Source organism: Petromyzon marinus, unplaced genomic scaffold (assembly GCF_048934315.1).
Source record: "Petromyzon marinus isolate PM22_M1 ecotype Great Lakes invasive population unplaced genomic scaffold, UKy_Petmar_22M1.pri1.0 PM_G_Scaffold_54, whole genome shotgun sequence".
Lineage (NCBI taxonomy): Eukaryota > Metazoa > Chordata > Hyperoartia > Petromyzontiformes > Petromyzontidae > Petromyzon > Petromyzon marinus.
The window spans coordinates 681,152-700,246 of record NW_027423007.1 but is presented as its reverse complement, the minus strand read 5'-3'; the positions used below and the strand labels follow the sequence as shown (position 1 = coordinate 700,246).

At 51.7% G+C, this 19,095-nt stretch overlaps 1 protein-coding gene across 1 annotated transcript; it reads right to left on the bottom strand.

Annotated features, from left to right (window-relative positions):
• Positions 1-2,293: 2,293 nt before the first annotated feature.
• Positions 2,294-17,794, bottom strand: LOC142917895 (neuronal cell adhesion molecule-like). Its single transcript, XM_076062238.1, has 14 exons — positions 17,669-17,794; positions 16,470-16,628; positions 14,693-14,798; positions 14,281-14,513; positions 13,687-13,809; positions 12,794-12,961; positions 11,999-12,107; positions 10,984-11,186; positions 9,179-9,313; positions 8,529-8,672; positions 7,071-7,182; positions 4,693-4,859; positions 4,232-4,510; positions 2,294-3,729 (listed from the first exon to the last, which is right to left on the bottom strand). The coding sequence occupies exons 2-14, from the start codon at positions 16,564-16,566 to the stop codon at positions 3,464-3,466; spliced, it is 2,142 nt and encodes a 713-aa protein (XP_075918353.1). The 5' UTR covers positions 16,567-16,628; positions 17,669-17,794; the 3' UTR covers positions 2,294-3,463.
• Positions 17,795-19,095: the final 1,301 nt, after the last annotated feature.

The following is a 19,095-nucleotide window of genomic DNA, read 5'->3' as shown; positions in this document are numbered from 1 at the left end:
CGCTGCATTCTACAAGCTGAAGCTCCACGTCCACCAGCTTGAAGCTCTGCGTCTCAAGCTGGAAGCTCTACGTCTTACGAGGCAAACACGTGGTCGCGGACCCGAGTGAGGCCCGACCTTTCGTAGCAGTAACTCCTCTGTATAGAGTGGTTAGCTGGGTGGTCACCACCCTAGGCTGTATCTGGTGAAGGGGCCAGTTACCCCTTTGTGTTGTGTGTTACAAATAAATGTGATGCCTCTACAAAGGAACAATGTCTGCGACTCACTACACCTGTAATATTGAATGATAATAAAAATAACACGGTGATCCATTTATAGACAGCCCAATGGTTTATGATGATCCCCACATTGCCAGGCTGGGCCGCCCCCCCCCCCGCCCCCCCCCCCCCCCCACCATGCCCCCGCCCGAGCCACAATAATACTATGTAAGCGCTGTAATAATATTAATATCTAAGGACTTTATAGCAGTAACTGCACGCATCGTGTGGGGGGGGGGGGGGGAAGAGGACATTAGACTGTGAAGAAATAGCCGCAGCGTTATGTGTATATTTATTGCATGTTAAACACGTAAAAGAAAATGTCCGGTGTGAGCTCCACTGAACGCACAACACTTGGCGGGGTCCGACCCCCCCCCCCCCCCAAACAATTGGCGTGAGTTGGTACGGTCGATGTCGCACAATAACTAAATTAATATAGCGAAATCCCATGAAATCGCTAATGTGACTAATTGAAAGGTGACGGACATGAAAAAGGAATTGCCTATTCCCACCGTGGGGCTTAGGGCGTGCTGGCTGGCACATTTTTTTCGATGTCAACCCCACGGTTCGAGAGCCAAATCCCTCGCAGGCGCACGCGTGCGTAGACGTTTATAGATAAGAGGAAGATGCGAGCTAATCCAAAAACTAACCTCTATTATGGAGTACGTACGAAGTATAAACGTACGCTAGCGGGTTCGGGGCGAGATGACTGCGACACTGTGCCACACCTCCCCATTGTCAGGTGGTCAGTGGGCACGTTGGACCCTCGCAAATACTTGGGGAGTTTTGGGGTATGGCGGTTGGTCGCAACGCGGGAGAATTGGCACACGTCCAGCAACTGGCAAATTTGCGAAAACTCAACGAGTCCAGCGTTCTCCAACACACAACCGGTGTGCTGCATCAGTAACGAACTGGCACGTTCTGTTTACGTGACACTAAACCTTACTGATTGGCTGTGTCGGGTGGCGGCGGGTTCAACAACACATTTATATAGTCACGCCATCTAACCCAAACACAAACCCACGATTATATAATTTAACCTTCAGCCCAACGCTGATGGGAAGCCACGTGCGGGCACAATGCGCCCAGACAACGCTCCCTCTTTCACCGCCCATCCCGCCCGTTCGTGCCTTGGCAGGAGATGAGAATACGGCGAGCACCCCCGGTGACGAGCGGTACGCGTGCCAGGAGTGCGGAAAGCGGTTCCCCCAGTGACCTGAGCACAAATGATAGCTCAACGAAGTAGTTTATCATCATGATGTGGAAATTCATATCAGCCAAATACTCTAAAAGCATGAACATTAATTCTAACTGTAGAGAGAAAAATCGGAAGACCCGAAGAAAAATCCACGCGATCACAGGGAGACACGCAAACTTCAAATATACAGCAGTTATCGGGGTCAGGATCGAGCAGATGATGTCCTACACACCAGGCGAGGTAGTTATCATCTAGCCGTCGTTTTAATGGTGTTTGTCCCGTATCATTTATGTTAAGAATTTTGCAACATTTCCGTTCCGTCATTCTCACAGTAATCACCTTAATATGGTGTAATGTGACCGTTGGGTTGGAATGTTTTTGTTTCATATAATTGAAATGTTCACTTAAGTAAAAAAAAACATCATGCCTCTGTAATGAGAGTGGGGCGTTGTTTGCTATGCAGTTATGGTTTATCTGGGGTAAGGGTTTACATCTAGAGCAAAGGTGAAGGGGCGGAGCCACCCGGGAAGCCTCTGGAATGTTCCCGAAGGTTCCATGAGGGGCGTGGCCAGAGTCGGGGTTTAGTCGCCGGGGAGCGTTTATAAGCGGGGGCCAGTGCGAGGTGCGGGGTCGGTGTGAAGAATCAAGAGGAGCTCCCCGTCGTGCTGCCCCATCATCTCCATCGGCCACGTGGCGGCTCGACCTCCAGCCGCTCAACCGCTCCCTAGCGCGCCGTCAGCCAGCGGCACGCTAGGGAGCGGTGAGCGCCACGTGGCACGGGGCAGTGAAGCCGCCTGGGTGGCGATCATTCCGTAGTGAGAGAGACAAGAGACATCTAAGCTGTACCGAAGATTTATTAATAAACGACTTAAGTTCCTATCGTGTCGGAGCCACTTATTACACCTGTATGGGTCAGTGTGGTGAGCCTAAGGGTCTCTGTGTGCGGGTCTATGGGTCTCTGATTGGTGAGTCTATGGGTCTCTGTGTGATGAGTGTATGGGTCTCTGATTGGTGAGTCTATGGGTCTCTTGTTTGGTAAGTCTATGGGTCTCTGATTGGTGAGTATATGGGTCTCTGTTTGGTGAGTGTACGGGTAGGTGTGGTGCGTCTACGGGTCTGTGTGGTGAGTCTACGGGTCTCTGTTGAACTTATTTTGTACCATGCATAGCCAACCACGCTAATCAGAGGTGAGGGGGAAGGACAACAAACTAAACACAATGAGCAATTTTGTGTTTTGTCTCACGTTTATTTTCAGCAGCTGTCAATATAATTCGTGATTGGTGGCTCACTGCACTCACAGTCACCCAGCGTTTGATTGCTCCCTGACCCCGCCCAGTGACGTGACTTCTCCCTGACCTCACCTGTGAACATCACTACTCTGCTGTAAACATGAACGATTTCAAAACACAAAAGCACTTTTAAATCATCTGCATGGAAAACTAATTTCTTTAAAACTGCTTCTTGTGTTTAATTTGTCGTCATTCATAGAGGGTTTTTTTTTGGGTTAGATCGTGTAAATATATAAATGTGTCGTTAAAACCCCGTCACCACCCGACACAGCCAACTCAACACAGCACACCGGTTTGTTGGAGAGCCAAGCCACAACATTTACAATCTGAGTATGATGTTTCGCCAGTAATTACAACCAGTTTCATCAGGCAACAGCCAGATTTGTTGTCCTTCCCCCACTCCTCCGATTAGCGCCGTTGGCACCGTACAGGAGTGCGAAATAACTTCAACATACACGAGTATACATACGTATAGCCCCGTCCCACTTGCCCGCTTCCACCAGTGAATCATCCAGGACTAGCGCCGGCATGCTCTCTGAAGGCAAGAGGATCACGGAGTGTGTGAAGTTGGAGGATTTGGATTCATTGGAGGATGAGGTATAAGGGGAGAGAACGGTCACCACGGGGCTAGGGTGCGGAGGGGCTCGGAGGCTGACGACCATGGCAGGGAGATTAAAACAGACGAGATACCTAAAGACGTGAAGGATAAATGAATGTTCCTACATACAAAACAAGTCTGGGTGTATGGGATTTTTCAGTTGCTGATCTCTGGTATTATATTGCCATGAGACTTGATTTACAGTCACAGTGCCACTCCCGCTCACCAAGGGGGCTTGCAGGCGCAGTTGTTGCTGCCGCTTCCTGCCCCACCACGCAACGGACACCACGAACGTCACCAACGTAAGCAACGCCACCACGCCAATCATGGAACTGATGAAGGGGCTCTTAGTCATGGCGGCTGTCTCCTCTTCTGACGAGGAGCGGACTGGGGGGGGGGGGGTCACGAGAGCAGAGAAAAGTCCAGCAACAGCGAACGTTATAGTTGCCCATGCCACAACCTATGAATTTTCATCTCCATAAAAAAAAACTGGACCAGACATATTTTACTGCCCTTGGTAACCCTCCTGGCAGAGTGCAGTGCTGACCCCGTGGGATTGTTTTGTCTTTCATAATCAGCAGCCACCATCTATCTACCTGATAAATGAACCCTCCTGGAGACTTTACAAGCCATCACCATCTTTTGCACAACGATCCATCTGGCTCTATTTAAGCTGTTCGGTAAATGAAAAACATCGTGGACTTTATCCACAAATTTTCTTCCAATTGCGTAGGAAATACACGCAACCACAGGGACAGAGACAATCAAACAATAAACATACAGGCATCGTCAGGGTCAGGATTGAATCCACAAACTCCTGTATACCAGGCAAGGTAGTTAAGATTTTGGCATCACTGCGGTTATGGCGAGAGGGAGGAGAGGGACTCACCATCATCAGCATTGGCACTTCCGATGCTGGCTGGCGTGCGTGGTGATGGTGTGCTCACGCCGTAGTAGCGGTGCCGAGTGGTTGTGGTGGTGCTATCGGTGGTTGTAGCAGCGGTTGCGGCGACTGTTACAGTGGTGGTGGCAGCGGTGGTGGTGGCAGTGGCGGTGGTGATGGAGCTCCAGAGGCCGCTGCCACCGCCGTCCGGCATGCGTGGCGTGGCGCTGGGCCACGCCAGGTCACCGTGTGGCACCGCTCCCGGCTCCGAGTTGTTGCTGGCGACTGTAGGGGGCAGTTTACCAATGGGGGGGGGGGGGGAAGAGAGCGGCGAATGATAGGCAAGCCAGCCTAAATGTTTATAACCGGCAAAGATGTTCCATTTAGGGGATCCACGTTTTCGCAAGCGAGAGAAGTTAGGGCATGAACGTGGTCGAGAAGACCCCTGCTGGATTGCTTTTTCTAACCTTCGACGAAGAGGCGTGCCTGGAGCTGGTCGTAGTGCAGCTTGTTCATCGCAAAGCACGTGTACGTATCGGAGTCGGTACGCAACAGGTTCGAGATGAGCAGCGTGCCGTTGGCAAAGGTTTGGTAACGCTTGCTCAGCAGGGGTCCGCTGTCCTCACCCTTAAACCTGGCGGTGCGCGGCGTAAGCAGAGAGGGAGGGGGGGGGGAGTCTTGACTACCAAGCAACTAAACAAAACAATGTTTATTTTACCAGGTAAGGCGTCACTGAGCTATATAGCTCTTTTTCAGAAGCAACCTGGCTATTGTTGGATGTGTACCCCTTTTTGATAATCAATACATAGTTAATATTCGATTCATAATTATACTACATTTATGTTGAGCTCATTAAGACAGGGCCTTCACTCCTTCCAGCAGAGTTGGGGTCTCGGAAGGGAGGCATCTTTTACACATTCGAAATGAAGGATGTGGGCAGGTGCTCCAAATCGAGGGCAACACATTTATTGTGGTAATCTGTGAAATGCAACAGCACATGTAGCACACACAGCAGATTTCAACCGAGTCACCATTAACCACGTGACTAGTGTACAGGTCAGGTTACTCAATAACAGTTTCCCTTCAACCCAATTCCACTGCTGATAAACCATCTTTGTATTCATTCATAACCTTTACATTTCACTATTCGAATATTACCTTAATCCTAAGCTGTATGTCCATCTAAACCATCCACTTATATTGATATCTTACACCCATTATCTGTACAGTATGTATTGTGCTTGTCACCATTGTATAACTTACTTCTGTACAGGTGTTCTATTCTTAATATCATTACAAGAAGCCATATTCTGGGTGCAATGGCATGGTTATGGAATAAACAGTATTAGGGTTAGATAATTACCAGTATTAACTACAGTAAGTCATCCTTTACAGTGCATAGTGCTAAACCCCCTCCAATTGAATGTATCACAAACTACCAATTCAAAACAACATTTTGGTCCTTTACCTGTAAAATGCAACAGCACGTGGGTCACACAGAAATTCTCAACCGAGTCGCCATTAACCACGTGACTGGTATAGAGGTCAGGTTACTCAATAACCCTGCCACCCACCTACAGGCCCGACTCAGTATCGCATGCTGGTGTACACGTGCATTGATGTACTGCACAGCACATAAGGACCTTCACAAAAGCACACTTTACCCCATTATTGCACGAGGAAATAATTTAACGAGTGGTCTATTTATAATGTGCCTCTTATCATTCTCATGCCTATAAATGTATAAATAAGTGACATCGCACGTGAGACCTTCACGGGACATAGGCCCTTTGTCCGAACTAAGTTAGTTAAAATGTGGGTCCTTGCAAGAAGTAGCAAACACCTTACGTGGATATAACATCCGGCATTCTGGTCCAAAAGCTTAGGTTCTACATCCACCCAGGGTCTGGTTGCATTGACCGTAATTCATATTCACGAGAAGGGGCGTGATTTCAAGAGGGGAAATTGCCATTTGATGTTAAACTCAAAGTTCTCAAGTCAGTCTATGCGGGGGCATGACTCCCAGGGGCTACCTCATGAAGAGCACCCACTGGTAATTGTTCTGATGTATCACTGGTAGAATTATTGTTTATTGATATGTTGTTTGGTCTGCTGCGACTTTGTCTTTCCAGACTGGTAGATGGCCGTCTGGTTTTGCCGATGTTTTCCACATACTGTTAAGTTCTTGGAGAGTAAACCTTTTTGTTCTAATGCCAGTGTGTTCCCATATTTTCTTAAGGCCACGGCTATATCATTGAGCTTGCATATTTTTCTGTAGTCACTTATCTATTAAATACTCAGCGTTATAGAGGACTGAGTGTCCGAGTGGTTTATTTCGGTGGCATGAGTCGTATTGCTTGAAAAAGCCTCGCCTGGTATACAGGAGGTCGTGTGTTGGATCCCGACCCTGATGGTTCCTGTTGTCTATGTGTAGTCTGCGTTTCTCTCTTTCTCCCCGTGGTGGTTACGTGGATTAGTCTCCAGGTTATGTGGTGTTTTCCCCTCTACATCAACATCATGCATTTAGAGTATTATGGGTCTCTCTGGGTCTTTATGGGCGGTCTGTATATATGAAGTTTGCATGTTCTCCCCATAGTTATGTCGATTTTTCTCCGGGTTCTCTGGTTATCCCTCCACATTCAGAATCAACGTGGAGGTTTAGAGTATTTGGCTGCTATAAGTTTCCACGTGAAGATAAGCCACTTCATCGAGCTATCATTTGTGACAGACAGATGACTTCTGAAAAGAGATAAATGGTAGCTCAGTGGGGTCTTAGCTGATAAAATAAAAAAAAGACTGTTTAGTTAATGAGAGAGTAAAGTAGCCAGGCCAGCGTCGGTCTCACCAGATGATGTTGGGGCGCGGTAACCCAAATACTGCACATTCCATGTACATGACCTGGCCCTCTGTCGCCGTGTACAGCGTGTCTGGCTCCGACAGCATCCGTGGGGGCACGGCTGTGGGAGAGGTGGGGAGGGCGGGATGGGGGGTGGCAGAGATAGGGAGCAGGGGGGAGGTGAGGGAGGGAGGGGGGTTGCTGAGTTAGAGAAATGTTGTGGAACCGCAGCAGAGATGCTAACAGGTGAAGGAGGAGGAGATCTTGGGGGGGGGGGGGGGGGTGGCAGGAGTTGACGACAGAAGATTCAGGAGGGAAGTGAGAGAGAGATTGGAGAATGAGGAGAGCGAATTAGCAAATGTAAGGAGGGGAGGAAGAGCAGAGGGAGACACTGAATGGGAGTGCGGAGGAAGGGTGGAGAAGCCCAGAATACAGGAAGTGGAATGTGGAGGGGGAGGGAGGGGGAGGGTTTGAAGGGGGGGAACCAACACGAGAGGAATAAATATGGGGACCGAGAAGACGGAGTTGGAAAGCGAAGATGAGCGAAGTTGAGGAGCGAGATGTTACAAAGTCGAACCGAGACTAGAGAGGTGGCAGAGAAGGAGGACATGGAGGAGGAGATGCAGGGTTTAGCAAGAGAGAGGATGGTGGTGATGGCGAGAAGGGTGAAGACGAAGCCGGGGAGGAGCGACGCTTGTGGGAGGAGCCCCCCTCATCCTCCTTACGTAGCATGGTGGTATGAAAGGATATCATCATACAGCCCCATAGACTCACACAGACACGCATAGACTCATACAGAGACCCATAGACTCACACAGAAACTCATTCAGTTTATTTATTTGGTATAGCCCTGTGAGCCATTCGGCTCTTGACTCACACAGAGACCCACAAACTCATACAGATACCTATAGACTCACAGAATCACAGAGAGACCCACAGAATCACACAGACCGATAGACTCACACAGAATCCCACAGACTCACAGAGGCTCATAGACTTATACAGAAACTCAGACTCACACAGAAACCCACAGACTTACAGAGACCCACATAATCACACAGACCGATAGACCACACAGAATCCCACAGAGACCCATAGACTTACACAGAAACTCATTGACTCATGGAGACGCAGACTTACACAGAAACCGATAGACTTTCACAGAAACCGATAGACTTACACAGTGACTTACAGACTCACACAGAGACCCACAGACTCACAGAGACCTACGGAATCACACAGACCGATAGACCACACAGATTCCCACAGAGACCCATAGACTTACACAGAAACTCAGACTCTCACAGAGACCCACAGACTGACACAGACGCACAGACTCACACAGCAACCTATAAACTTACACAGAGACCATAGACTCGCACAGAGACTCAGTTGTCTTTCCCCCGCATCTCCGACTATCATAGTTGGCTACATGCGGCGGTGCGTTACCCACAACCCCCCGCTCACCCAGCACGTTGACGTATGCATTAGCCAGGATGGTGCCGTGCCGGTTTGAGGCCTCACACTGGTACACACCAGTGTCTTCCTCCTCCAGCCAGGTCAGCGTCAGGGAGTCGCCGTCCACTCGCCGTCCTAGCACCTCGGGGGCTTCTGCTCCATCGCACGGCGGTACGACACCCGGCACAGTTTGGCGTGGTCTTGGCACGATTTGCCACGATTTGCCACGATTTGGAATGGTCTTAGCATGATATGTCATTTTTTGGTAGGATGAATTTAGCACAATATGGCATTATGTGGCTCAATTCGATAAGTTCTGTGATTTGGCTGAGTGAGTGCGCGACTAGCTGGGTGAGTGTGTGCACATAGCGGATGAGTGAGCGGGTGAGTAAGCGTGTGATTGGTTGACCGAGTGTGTGAATTGTTGTGATTGGTTGACCGAGTGATCGGTTGACAATCGACTGCGAGCGTGAGCATGCGAGTGGATGAGGCGTGTGCATGTGTAAGTCGGTGGACAAGCGGTTGAGTGAGCATGTGATCGGCTGTGAGTGTGTGGACGAGAAAAATTCGAGTGGGTGAGCAAGTGCATAGGTGGGGCAAGTGGCTGAGCAGGTGATGCTGGCCGCCCCCCCCTATTCACACGCCCCCTCGTGTCTCACCATCGATGGGCACGCCGTTGATGAACCATCGGATGGTCGGTGTGGGGATTCCACTTGCACGGCACGTGAGCTCAACGGTGTCCCATAGGGTGTAGTCACGGTTCTCTGGCACTGGAGCGGTCCAGTACGGCTTGGCTGCAGTGGCCGGGAAAGCACGAGGAGGAGGAGGAGGCAGGGGGGGGGGAGAAGGAGGGATTAGACAATGTCCCATGCTTGTAAACTAGACGACACATTTTTGTAACTATTTGTAGTTACCAGGTAAGGTCCGCTGAGCTATGTAGCTCTTTTTCACAGGCGACCTGGCTCTTGAACGAAAAAATCCACGTGACTGTCACATGGCACCAATAAGTGTCAAGGCAGAACAAGAAAGAGGGTGGGGGTCCACCTGTAATAGGGAAAGGCGTCTGATGAAAATTAACAAAGCAAGGTGCCAATCACCATTAGTGTGGCCAGCTTCCTATAAATAGGGACCACCCCACCCGCACCAGACATCGGAGGGAGAATGGAGGAAGACCCCAGCTGTGTGTCTGCTCACAAGGCTCCAGCCAGCAGCGGGAACAGGAGCAGTCCCCCCAAAACCTCCAAGCATCCCCAGCTGTCAGCAGCAGCTCAGCGTGGACCGTGGGTTATTGGTAACATAAAAACAATACAGATGTCGGTAATGCACCCAGGGCCCTAAGTAACGGTCCCTGTGATTTGTCGGTGGTCACCCGGTGGGGGGGGCAGACTGTACAGAGGAGCAGCAGAGAGGTTGCCTCTGACGTCGCCCCCCTGTCGTGGTGAGGAACCAGCAGGCGGCGGCTCTCTTTCTCCTCGGACTGCGGTGGCAGGCCGGGGTTGGCACCTCCAAGTTGCCTTTCTTGTGAACGCAGCCCGACATCGGGTGGTGAACGCCGGCTGAGGCTAAACGTGTCCTAAGGGTGCTGTGCTTGTGCGTGTGTTCGGGAACCCGTAGCCTCAGGTGTGAGCGTTGGGACAAAGGGGACGTCCTGGGGTATAATGTGAGCACATCGTGTGGTGCAGATAGATGCTGTGGTGTGAAAGCAGGCAGGGGAAGCGTTTCTAAAACTTAAAGACGGAGCGACCCTCTGAAATCGCCTCGGTCTTGACTCGACCCACGCTATAGATGACCGTGACTTGGCTGACCAAAAAGTATAACAGTGGCAGCAATAAAGGTGAGCCTTGAAGTAGGCTAGAACCGAATGCGCCACAGCGAGCACGGGTAAAGAGACACCGTAAACTCCAAATACGCAGCCGGTGTCAGGATCGGGATCAAACCCACGACCTCCTGTGTACCAGTCGAGGTAGTTAACATCTCCTAGCCACTGTGATGATGATGATGATAGACGCAAACTCTGAATATACATCAGCAGGCATCGTCAGGGTTGGGATCTAACCCACGACCTCCTGAATACCAGGCAAGGTAGTTAACATCTCATAGCCATCGTGGCACCCAAATAACAAAGACCCCCTTGCATAGACTTTAACAAACTGTTGAGGCAAGTGCTGTTTGTGAGCAACTCTGAAGGCCGACATGGCACACAAGGGGGTGGGTGGCCAGCACCGTACCCGGCCGCCTTTGTCTCCCCAGTGGCGATATTTACATGCCGCACCAGGTACTCATTTGAGGCCGAGTTGACCTAGGCGAGGCCCAGGACCAGTTTAGATAATCGTCGCTGGCGGTAGTGGCCGACAGTGAGGAGGCGAATCGGAAACTCGAGCTGCTGGGTTCATAGCGGAGTTGCGCTAACACCAAAACCACCACTCCGCCATGCGCACACACGCAGGCACACACGTGCACACACATTCCACGGTGACCGTGACGGTGTGCAGCGCCACGCCCTCGCTGTTGACGGCGCGGCATCGGTAGTCGCCGCCATCGGACTCCGACGCGTTGCGGATGGCCAGCGCTGTGCCGGAGACGGCGGCGAGGGCGGCGGCGAGGGCGGCGGCTTGCTCCGACGACACCGCCCCACCCCACTTGCTCCAGCTCACCTCCGGCGTGGGGCTGCGTGCACACACACGGGGAGTGCACACGCAACGCGCGCACGTGTGTGGAACTAGGGTAGTGTACAGTAGTGTAAAGTGTAGTATGTAGTGTATAGTGTAGTCTGGAAAAAAAAAAACCCCTGCCTCTTCAGCGGTGCCGGACGGTAACACTGCGGTGGATGTGAGCAACGCCATGGAGGGAAGGCCAATTGCAAATCGGCTATTCCCTCACGGCGCTTATAGCCCAAACAGCGGCCAAATGCAGGCTCTGGACAAGCGCGAGGAGCTGGTAACCCCTCCACCTTCAATTCAACTACCACTGAACCATGTGCAACATATAGAATGAAGATTGTGCCGGAGGCCCCAGGGGGACAGGCGTCTATGACGTCTCCTGGCTAAACAACAAATTGCAGAGCCACGAGGCTGCATCCTTACCCTTGGGGTTCCTCCAGAAACAGCAAAGAGACACGTGGAATGTTCAAACGCTCAATGCGGAGGAGAGAGCGCCACTCCTCTGTTGGGATCTGGACCGGTACCACCTGGACCTCTCTGGTATTTAGGCAACTGTGGGCTCACAGTAGGGGCCACAGGCGGTGCATCAGCCAGTCATCTCAGTCAGTCGACGCATGGCACCTGGGTCTGCCCCGAGACCTCCTGCTAGCGGGCGTTCGACACTTCACGTGGCCTCGACGTGCACACGGCCTGGCACAAGCGCCGTGGTGATGTCACCGCCACTTAGTGGCGAATGGCGGTTGTTGTTGTTGCACTTGTGTGGGTGTGCGTGTACGTGTGTACATGTGTGTGTGTATGTGTGCATGCGTGTATACGTACAGCCCTTGTGTGATGCACGTCAGCAGCAGCGTTTCCCCAGAGAGGACCATCTTGGTGCTCGTCTCGCCCACAGGCTCCAGGAACACTGGCCGGCTCTTTGACGGACGCTCTGCGTGCATCCACGCATGCGTGGGGAGCGGTGGCACGGTGGTTAGCGCTACACTGTGCTACAAACCTGGCCATGACCTGAGTTTGATTCCCGCTGTAGGGCAACACCGGTGATGATTATCTGAACCGGTCATGGGCCTTCCCTAGGTCGACTCAGCCTCAAATGAGTACCTGGTATGATGTGTAAACATCGCCACCGGGGAGACAAAGGCGGTCGGGCCTGGTGATGGCCACCCACCCTCTTGTCTGCCATGCCGACCTTCATAGGTGCTCGCTAACAGCACTTGCCCCCGACAGTCTGTTGCAGGCACTAACCTGCCACTTTAACACAAAGACAGAGATCCCCCATATAGCCTTCACAGACTGTAGGGGCAAATGCTGTTAGCGAGCACCTATGAAGGCCGGCATGGCACACGAGGGGGTGGGTGGCCAACACCACGCCCGGCCGCCTTTGTCTCCCCAGTGGCGATCTTTTTACGCACCGGACCAGGTACTCATTTCAGATAATCGTCACTGGTGTTGCCCGGGTTCATGGCGCAGCGTAGCGATAACCGCTATGCCACCGCACCCCACATACACAAACTTACACACATGCATGTACGCACACACACGTACACACACACACACACGTACACACACGCACTTCCCCGCGTTCGCCACCGCCGCCACCACGCCGTCGCCACTCACCGGGTTTGACGACCAGCCGGAGCGGCTGCTTGTACTGGATGGTCCCCGTGTGCGGGTAGCGAGCGTAGCACACGTAGTCACCCCGGTCGCTCGGAAGCACGTTGGCGAAGTAGAGGTCCCCGTCCAAGCCCTGCGACACTCGCGCATCCAGCGGCACTTTCTCCATGGCTGCAGCGCCATCCCGGGGGTAAGGGCGGTGGGCAGTCGGGGGGGTGGGCGGGGGGGGGGGGAATTAAGGAGATCTGAATCTTTATTAGGGGTCCACCGCACAAACCGTGGAAGCAGCGGATGCGGATACTTGATGATGCGCAGATGGAAGATGAACAACTCTCCAGTAGTGGTGTGCAACTGCGGTCATCCACGACAGACACCGTAACAACGTAGGACGACGCGAACGCCCGATCCGCAAATACGAAGGAGACGTCACGGACGTCTCCTTTTTTGGCATCGACACCAGCAGCCACACGAAATAAGCAGACTCGTGGATACCCATAGATATCCAGACTCACAGAGATGCACAGAGACTCAGGAGACCCAGAGACACCCCTAGAGACCCGTATAAACACATAGACCATGGAGACATCACAGAGATGATTCACCACTCCGCTACTCCCTGTCGACGGGGTCGTCTGGCATGACCACCCGAATGTGACATTGTAGCTGTTGCTCTGCATCCACATCAGCAGCCGTACGGAAGCAGAAGAACACGGATGTCCAGTATGGGCACGGGGTCAGCGAGTTACAACAACCAACAATGCAAACAACACGATGGGAGAGAGAGTCGCACGCAAACTGCAAGTATGCAGCACGCGTCATCAGGGTCGGGATCGAACCCACGCCCTCCTGCGTATCAGGCGAGGTAGTCAACATCTCATAGCCACAGTGCCACTCACAGCCGTCCAACCAGAAGACGGTGGGAGGAGGAAAGCCGTGGGGAGGGTGGCAGCGCAGCACGGCCGGGGAGCCCTCGGTGGCCATGATGGGTTGAAGCAGCTCACGGGGCCACAGGGGAGCACCTGCAGGATACAGGCAAAGACTCCCCGTGTAGCCTCAAACAGACCATTGGGGCAAGTGCTGTCGGCGAGCAGCATCACCTGTGAAGGCCGACGTGGCACACGACAGGGTTGGTGGTCAGCGCTGCACCCGGGCCGCCTTTGTCTCCCCAATGGTAATGTTTTTACATTTCGCATTAGATACTCGTTTGAGACTGAGTCGACCTAGGGGAGGGCCCAGGACGGGTTCAGTAACAGTCGTTGGTTGTTGTCTAATTAAACCTGACTAAGTGCAGCCAGAGGGACAGCGCACTTTGTGTGTGGGGAGCAGTAGTGTAGCAGTTAGCGCACTGTGTGTGTGGGGAGCGGTGGTGCAGCGGTTAGCACACTGTGTGTGTGTGTGTGTGGGGAGTGGTGGTGCAACGGTTAGCACTCTGTGTGTGTGAGTGGTAGTTCACGGTCCAAGCGTGGCATCATCCCCCCCCCCTCACTCACGCGCCAGCCGCACGGTGATGTTTGCGGTGAGCGCCGTGCCGGCCCGGTTCTCCGCCGAGCAGCGGTAGACCCCCTCATAGGCCTCCACGGTGATGCTGTCATCGCCGTAATCCGCGGACGCCGCCACCACCGCCGCCATGTCTACAGTGAAGGTGCCCGAACTTTTCCCATGCCGCCTCACGTGGGGGTCGCTGTCCGGGTCAAAGCTCCGGCCATCTTTGCTCCACCAGAACCTGCAGCACAAACGGGAAGGGAGGGAGGGGGAGGGGAGAGAAGGGAGGGAGAGAGTTAATAAGAGATGGAGGGAGGAAGGGGGGGAGGGAGGTGGGGAGGGAGGGCTAAGTCGGGAGGGAGGGACGGAGGGAGGGGATGGAGGTTGGGACGGAGGGATGGAGGGAGGTGGGGAGCGTACTTGGGTGTTGGGTTGCCGTGTGCCTCACACTCCACCACAATGTTGTCCCGTGGGTCCACGATGTAATCCACCCGCGATTGCCGGGTGATGGACGGAGGCTGAGTAACTGCAAGAGATCAACGGGTTAACAAACCGTGGCAGCAGCAGCAGCAGAAGAAGAAGCGGATACCTGACAATGCAGCAAATGTAAAATAATAAGAACTCTCCGTCAGTGGTGCAACTGCGGTCATCCAGAACAGACACCCAGACACCGTAATAACCTACAACGACCCACTGCCCGATCCACAAATACGAAGTAGGAGACATCACAGTGTCACCGGCTCGCCATATCCCTCTCCTGCCGTGGCCATAACGAGGGGACAAGCCGTTGAATACAGACAACCACAACAGACGAGATCGGAGGCGACGAGTGGATACTCCGCGTTGTGTTCTGCCCTCCTCCTGAGGATCGAGTGACTCCACCACCGAGGGACACCAGAGGGTCGTTGCACGGCAACTCGTTATTTCCAAGTGTTCTGAGGAGCATTTGTGCTTCTGCAATGGTGACCAGGTGCACACCGATCGACCCAACGTCCCACAGCACCTCACTGCTCAATCCCCATACAGCGTCCATCTGAATCTGAATAGGTGCCCTGTACCCTGAATTGATTACTCCACTGGTGGGCATTGCCTACTGTGCAGTCACGTGAGTCTATGGGTCCAATCTAAGGTCATCATTAACTCCGTTAGATAATTATACGTGTGGTTCGTTACAATCAAGCCCATAGCGGTTACATTAGCGATGATGATACACAACTCTGTGACTGCTCCTGACGTGGTTATCTGGGCTTGGCCACCTGCATGTGAAATTGTAGTTGTTGCTCTGGAATTGACATCAGCCATAGGGAAGAAGGAGATGGCTCATAGATATCCATACAGATCCAGACTCAGAGACTCACAGACACTCGGAGACCCATAGAAAGTTGTAGAGACTCAAAGACCCATAGAGACTCACGTAGACTCATAGGCACCCACAGAGACTCAAAGAGATCCACGGAGACTCAGACCCAGAGACTCTTGTAGACCCAGGTTCAGAGAGCCCTATAGAGATCCATAGACTCAGAGAGACCCCATTGTGACCCAGTGTCCCATTGTGTCCCAATGTCCCATTGTGTCCAGTTGTGTCCCATTGAGCCCTGTTGTGTCCCATTGTGTCCCAGTGTCCCATTGTGTCCCAATGTCCCATTGTGTCCCAATGTCCCATTGTGTCCCATTGGGTCCCATTGTGTCCAGTTGTGTCCCATTGTGTCCAGTTGTGTCCCATTGTGCCCCGCTATGTCCCATTGTGTTCCATTGTGTCCCGCTGTGTCCCATTGTGTCCCGTTGTGTCACATTGTGTCCAGTTGTGTCCCATTTGAGCCCTGTTGTGTCCCATTGTGTCCTGCTGTGTCCTATTGTGTCCCGTTGTGTCCCATTGTGTCCAGTTGTGTCCCATTGAGCCCTGTTGTGTCCCATTGTGTCCCAGTGTCCCATTGTGTCCAGTTGTGTCCCATTGAGCCCTGTTGTGTCCCATTGTGTCCCAGTGTGTCCCAGTGTCCCATTGTGTCCCATTGTGTCCAGTTGTGTCCCATTTGTGACAGGAAAAGGCGGCTTCTGAAAAAGAGCGACAGAGCAGCTGAGTGGGGCTTCCTTGGTAAGATAAAGACATCGTTTAGTTGATAGACTTTGGTGGGCGATTGGTGGGTGTAGTGTTGTAGAGGGGGTATCAGCTGGGAGAGGGGGGGTGTTTGCTACTCACCGCCAAGGGGCAGGACGAGGGGGTGGTCACAAAGAGCGCCAAGCAGAGATGCCAGCAACGCCACGAAGCAGGCGGTGGTGGTGGAGAAAGCCTCCATCGGGGTGGGGGCCGGGCGGATGGTCGGACCGGGGGGGTGGGGTGGGGGCTTCCTTCACTTGGCTAGGAGAGGAGGAAAGGGGGGAGGAAGAGGGGAGGAGGAAGGGGCGGAGGAGATGGAGAGGCAGGAGGGGGAAGGATGGGAGGGAGATTTGAAGGCCTTACAATGGAATAAGTAATATTGAAAAAAAACTTTTAAAACGCTTTATTCAAATGTACCGTACTAGTAATGGAAGAACTCCACGACTCCAGGAAGTGGCCCCGAAGCTTGCCACAATGTAAAGGGGACCGTGGGCAATTACAGCCAGCGTCAGTTGAGCGTGGACAATTAGACCCAAGCCGAAACATGACGTATAAAAATGAATGTTTAAAAATATATTTTTAATGATTGAATATCGTATTGTCATCAGTATGACACAAGTATACCAAGTTTGCAGTCGATACCACATTTGGAAGTGGGTTAAAATTGAGTTACAAGATTTGAGGACACAACAACAACAGAGTGAGTTCAATAAAAGCGTGTTGAGTACAATCTCACGCGGCGTTCGGGTTTTCTCCCTGTTGTTTGTGTACTAAAAGCTGTCTGGGAAGCCAATTTCAGCTTTCTGCCTCGTCGGCAAGTATCCTGGAGGTGTTTTAGAAATACAGATGAAGGTTTTCACCCCGACGAGCTATGAAGCTCTCTTACACAAACGTCGAGGAAGGGCACGGGGTCAGAACATGAGGACAATCACTACAAAGACACGATACGTTCAACGTGAAGAAAAGGAAGACAATACACTTTTAAAAATGTATAAATTATCTGTACATCGATTAAATGTACATGGTAGTCCCCGACTTACGACGGAGATGCGTTACGACGAACCCCATCGTAGGTCAAAAAATATCGTAAGTCGAAGATGGCCTTAGCCTACCCAGGAGTCTTAAAGAATGCTGATAATTTAGCAAAACACAGCAATTTACAGTAGCGTACTGTATAAACTATACACTGTATGTATTGATTAATTACAATACTGTATTGCTCGGTAAAATGTAAAGTAAACACCAGGGTAAATTCTTAGCCTACCTATATGAACTGCAATTTCATTCTTGCTCTCACTCACCCACACAGGCGGAGGAGGAGGTGAGGATGAGAGGGCTTGGCTGAGGAGGTGTCAGTGGCAGCAACACAGCCACAGCAATGGTGGAGCAGCAGCAGCAGCAGTCCAGTAAAAAGCCAGCCAGCACGCAACTTGACTACAGCCAGCGTCTTTGTTCAGGGCTCAGGAGGCGAAGTTGTTGACTCAGCCCTGTTGACTCAACACGCCCCTTAGCAAGGGGTGGCTTAAGCTCTGGCAAATAGGCGATGGTTTCCGCCGAGTTGTGTGGATTAAAGTTTCACATTCCTGGGATGCATTGCCCAGTACTCACGTCTAGAGTCAACATCGGCGTATACACACAAAGACAAAGATCCCCCGTGTAGCCTTAACAGACTGTAGGGTCAAGTGCTGTTAGCGAGCACCTATGAAGGCCGGAACGGTACACGAGGGGGTGGGTGGCCAGCACCACGCCCGACCGCCTTTGTCTCCCGAGTGGCAATGTTTACACACCACACAAGGTACTCATTTGAGGCTGAGTCGACCTAGGGGAGGCCCGGGACCGGTTCAGATAATCGTCACTGGTGTTGGCCGTGAGCGGGAATCGAACCCACGTCGCCAGGTTCATAGTGCAGCGTAGCGCTAACTGCTACACTACCGCTCCCCACACACACATATACATACACACACACAAATACAGTGAGGGAAGAAAGTATTTGATCCCTGCTGATTTTGTACGTTTGCCCACTCACAAAGAAATGATCAGTCTATAATTTTAATGGTAGGTTTATTTGAACAGTGAGCGACAGAATAACAACAAGAAAATCTGGAAAAACGCATGTCAAAAATGTTATAAATTGATTTGCATTTTAATGAGGAAAATAAGTATTTGACCCCCTCTCAATCAGAAAGATTTCTGGCTCCCAGATGTCTTTTATACAGGTAACGAGCTGAGATTAGGAGCACACTCTTAAAGGGAGTGCTCCTAATCTCAGCTTGTTACATGTATAAAAGACACCTGTCCACAGAAGCAATCAATCAATCAGATTCCAAACTCTCCACCATGGCTAAGACCAAAGAGCTCTCCAAGGATGTCAGGGACAAGATTGTAGACCTACACAAGGCTGGAATGGGCTACAAGACCATTGCCAAGCAGCTTGGTGAGAAGGTGACAACAGTTGGTGCGATTATTCGCAAATGGAAGAAAGACAAAAGAACTGTCAATCTCCCTCGGCCTGGGGCTCCATGCAAGATCTCACCTCGTGGAGTTGCAATGATCATGAGAACGGTGAGGAATCAGCCCAGAACTACTTGTCAATGATCTCAAGGCAGCTGGGACCATAGTCACCAAAAAAACAATTGGTAACACACTACAACGTGAAGGACTGAAATCCAAAATCGATCCTGAGATGTGTACAAACCTGGTGGCCAACTACAAGAAACGTCTGACCTCT

Excerpts from the sequence above, each read along its gene's own strand:
- LOC142917895 (XM_076062238.1), bottom strand. The coding sequence starts at position 16,566 with ATGGAGGCTTTCTCCACCACCACCGCCTGCTTCGTGGCGTTGCTGGCA. Across the intron at positions 13,810-14,280 it reads CATCACCGTGCGGCTGGCGC|GTGCTCCCCTGTGGCCCCGT; the intron begins GTGAGTGAGGGG and ends TGTATCCTGCAG. Across the intron at positions 4,511-4,692 it reads GGCACGCCTCTTCGTCGAAG|TCGCCAGCAACAACTCGGAG; the intron begins GTTAGAAAAAGC and ends TGCCCCCTACAG.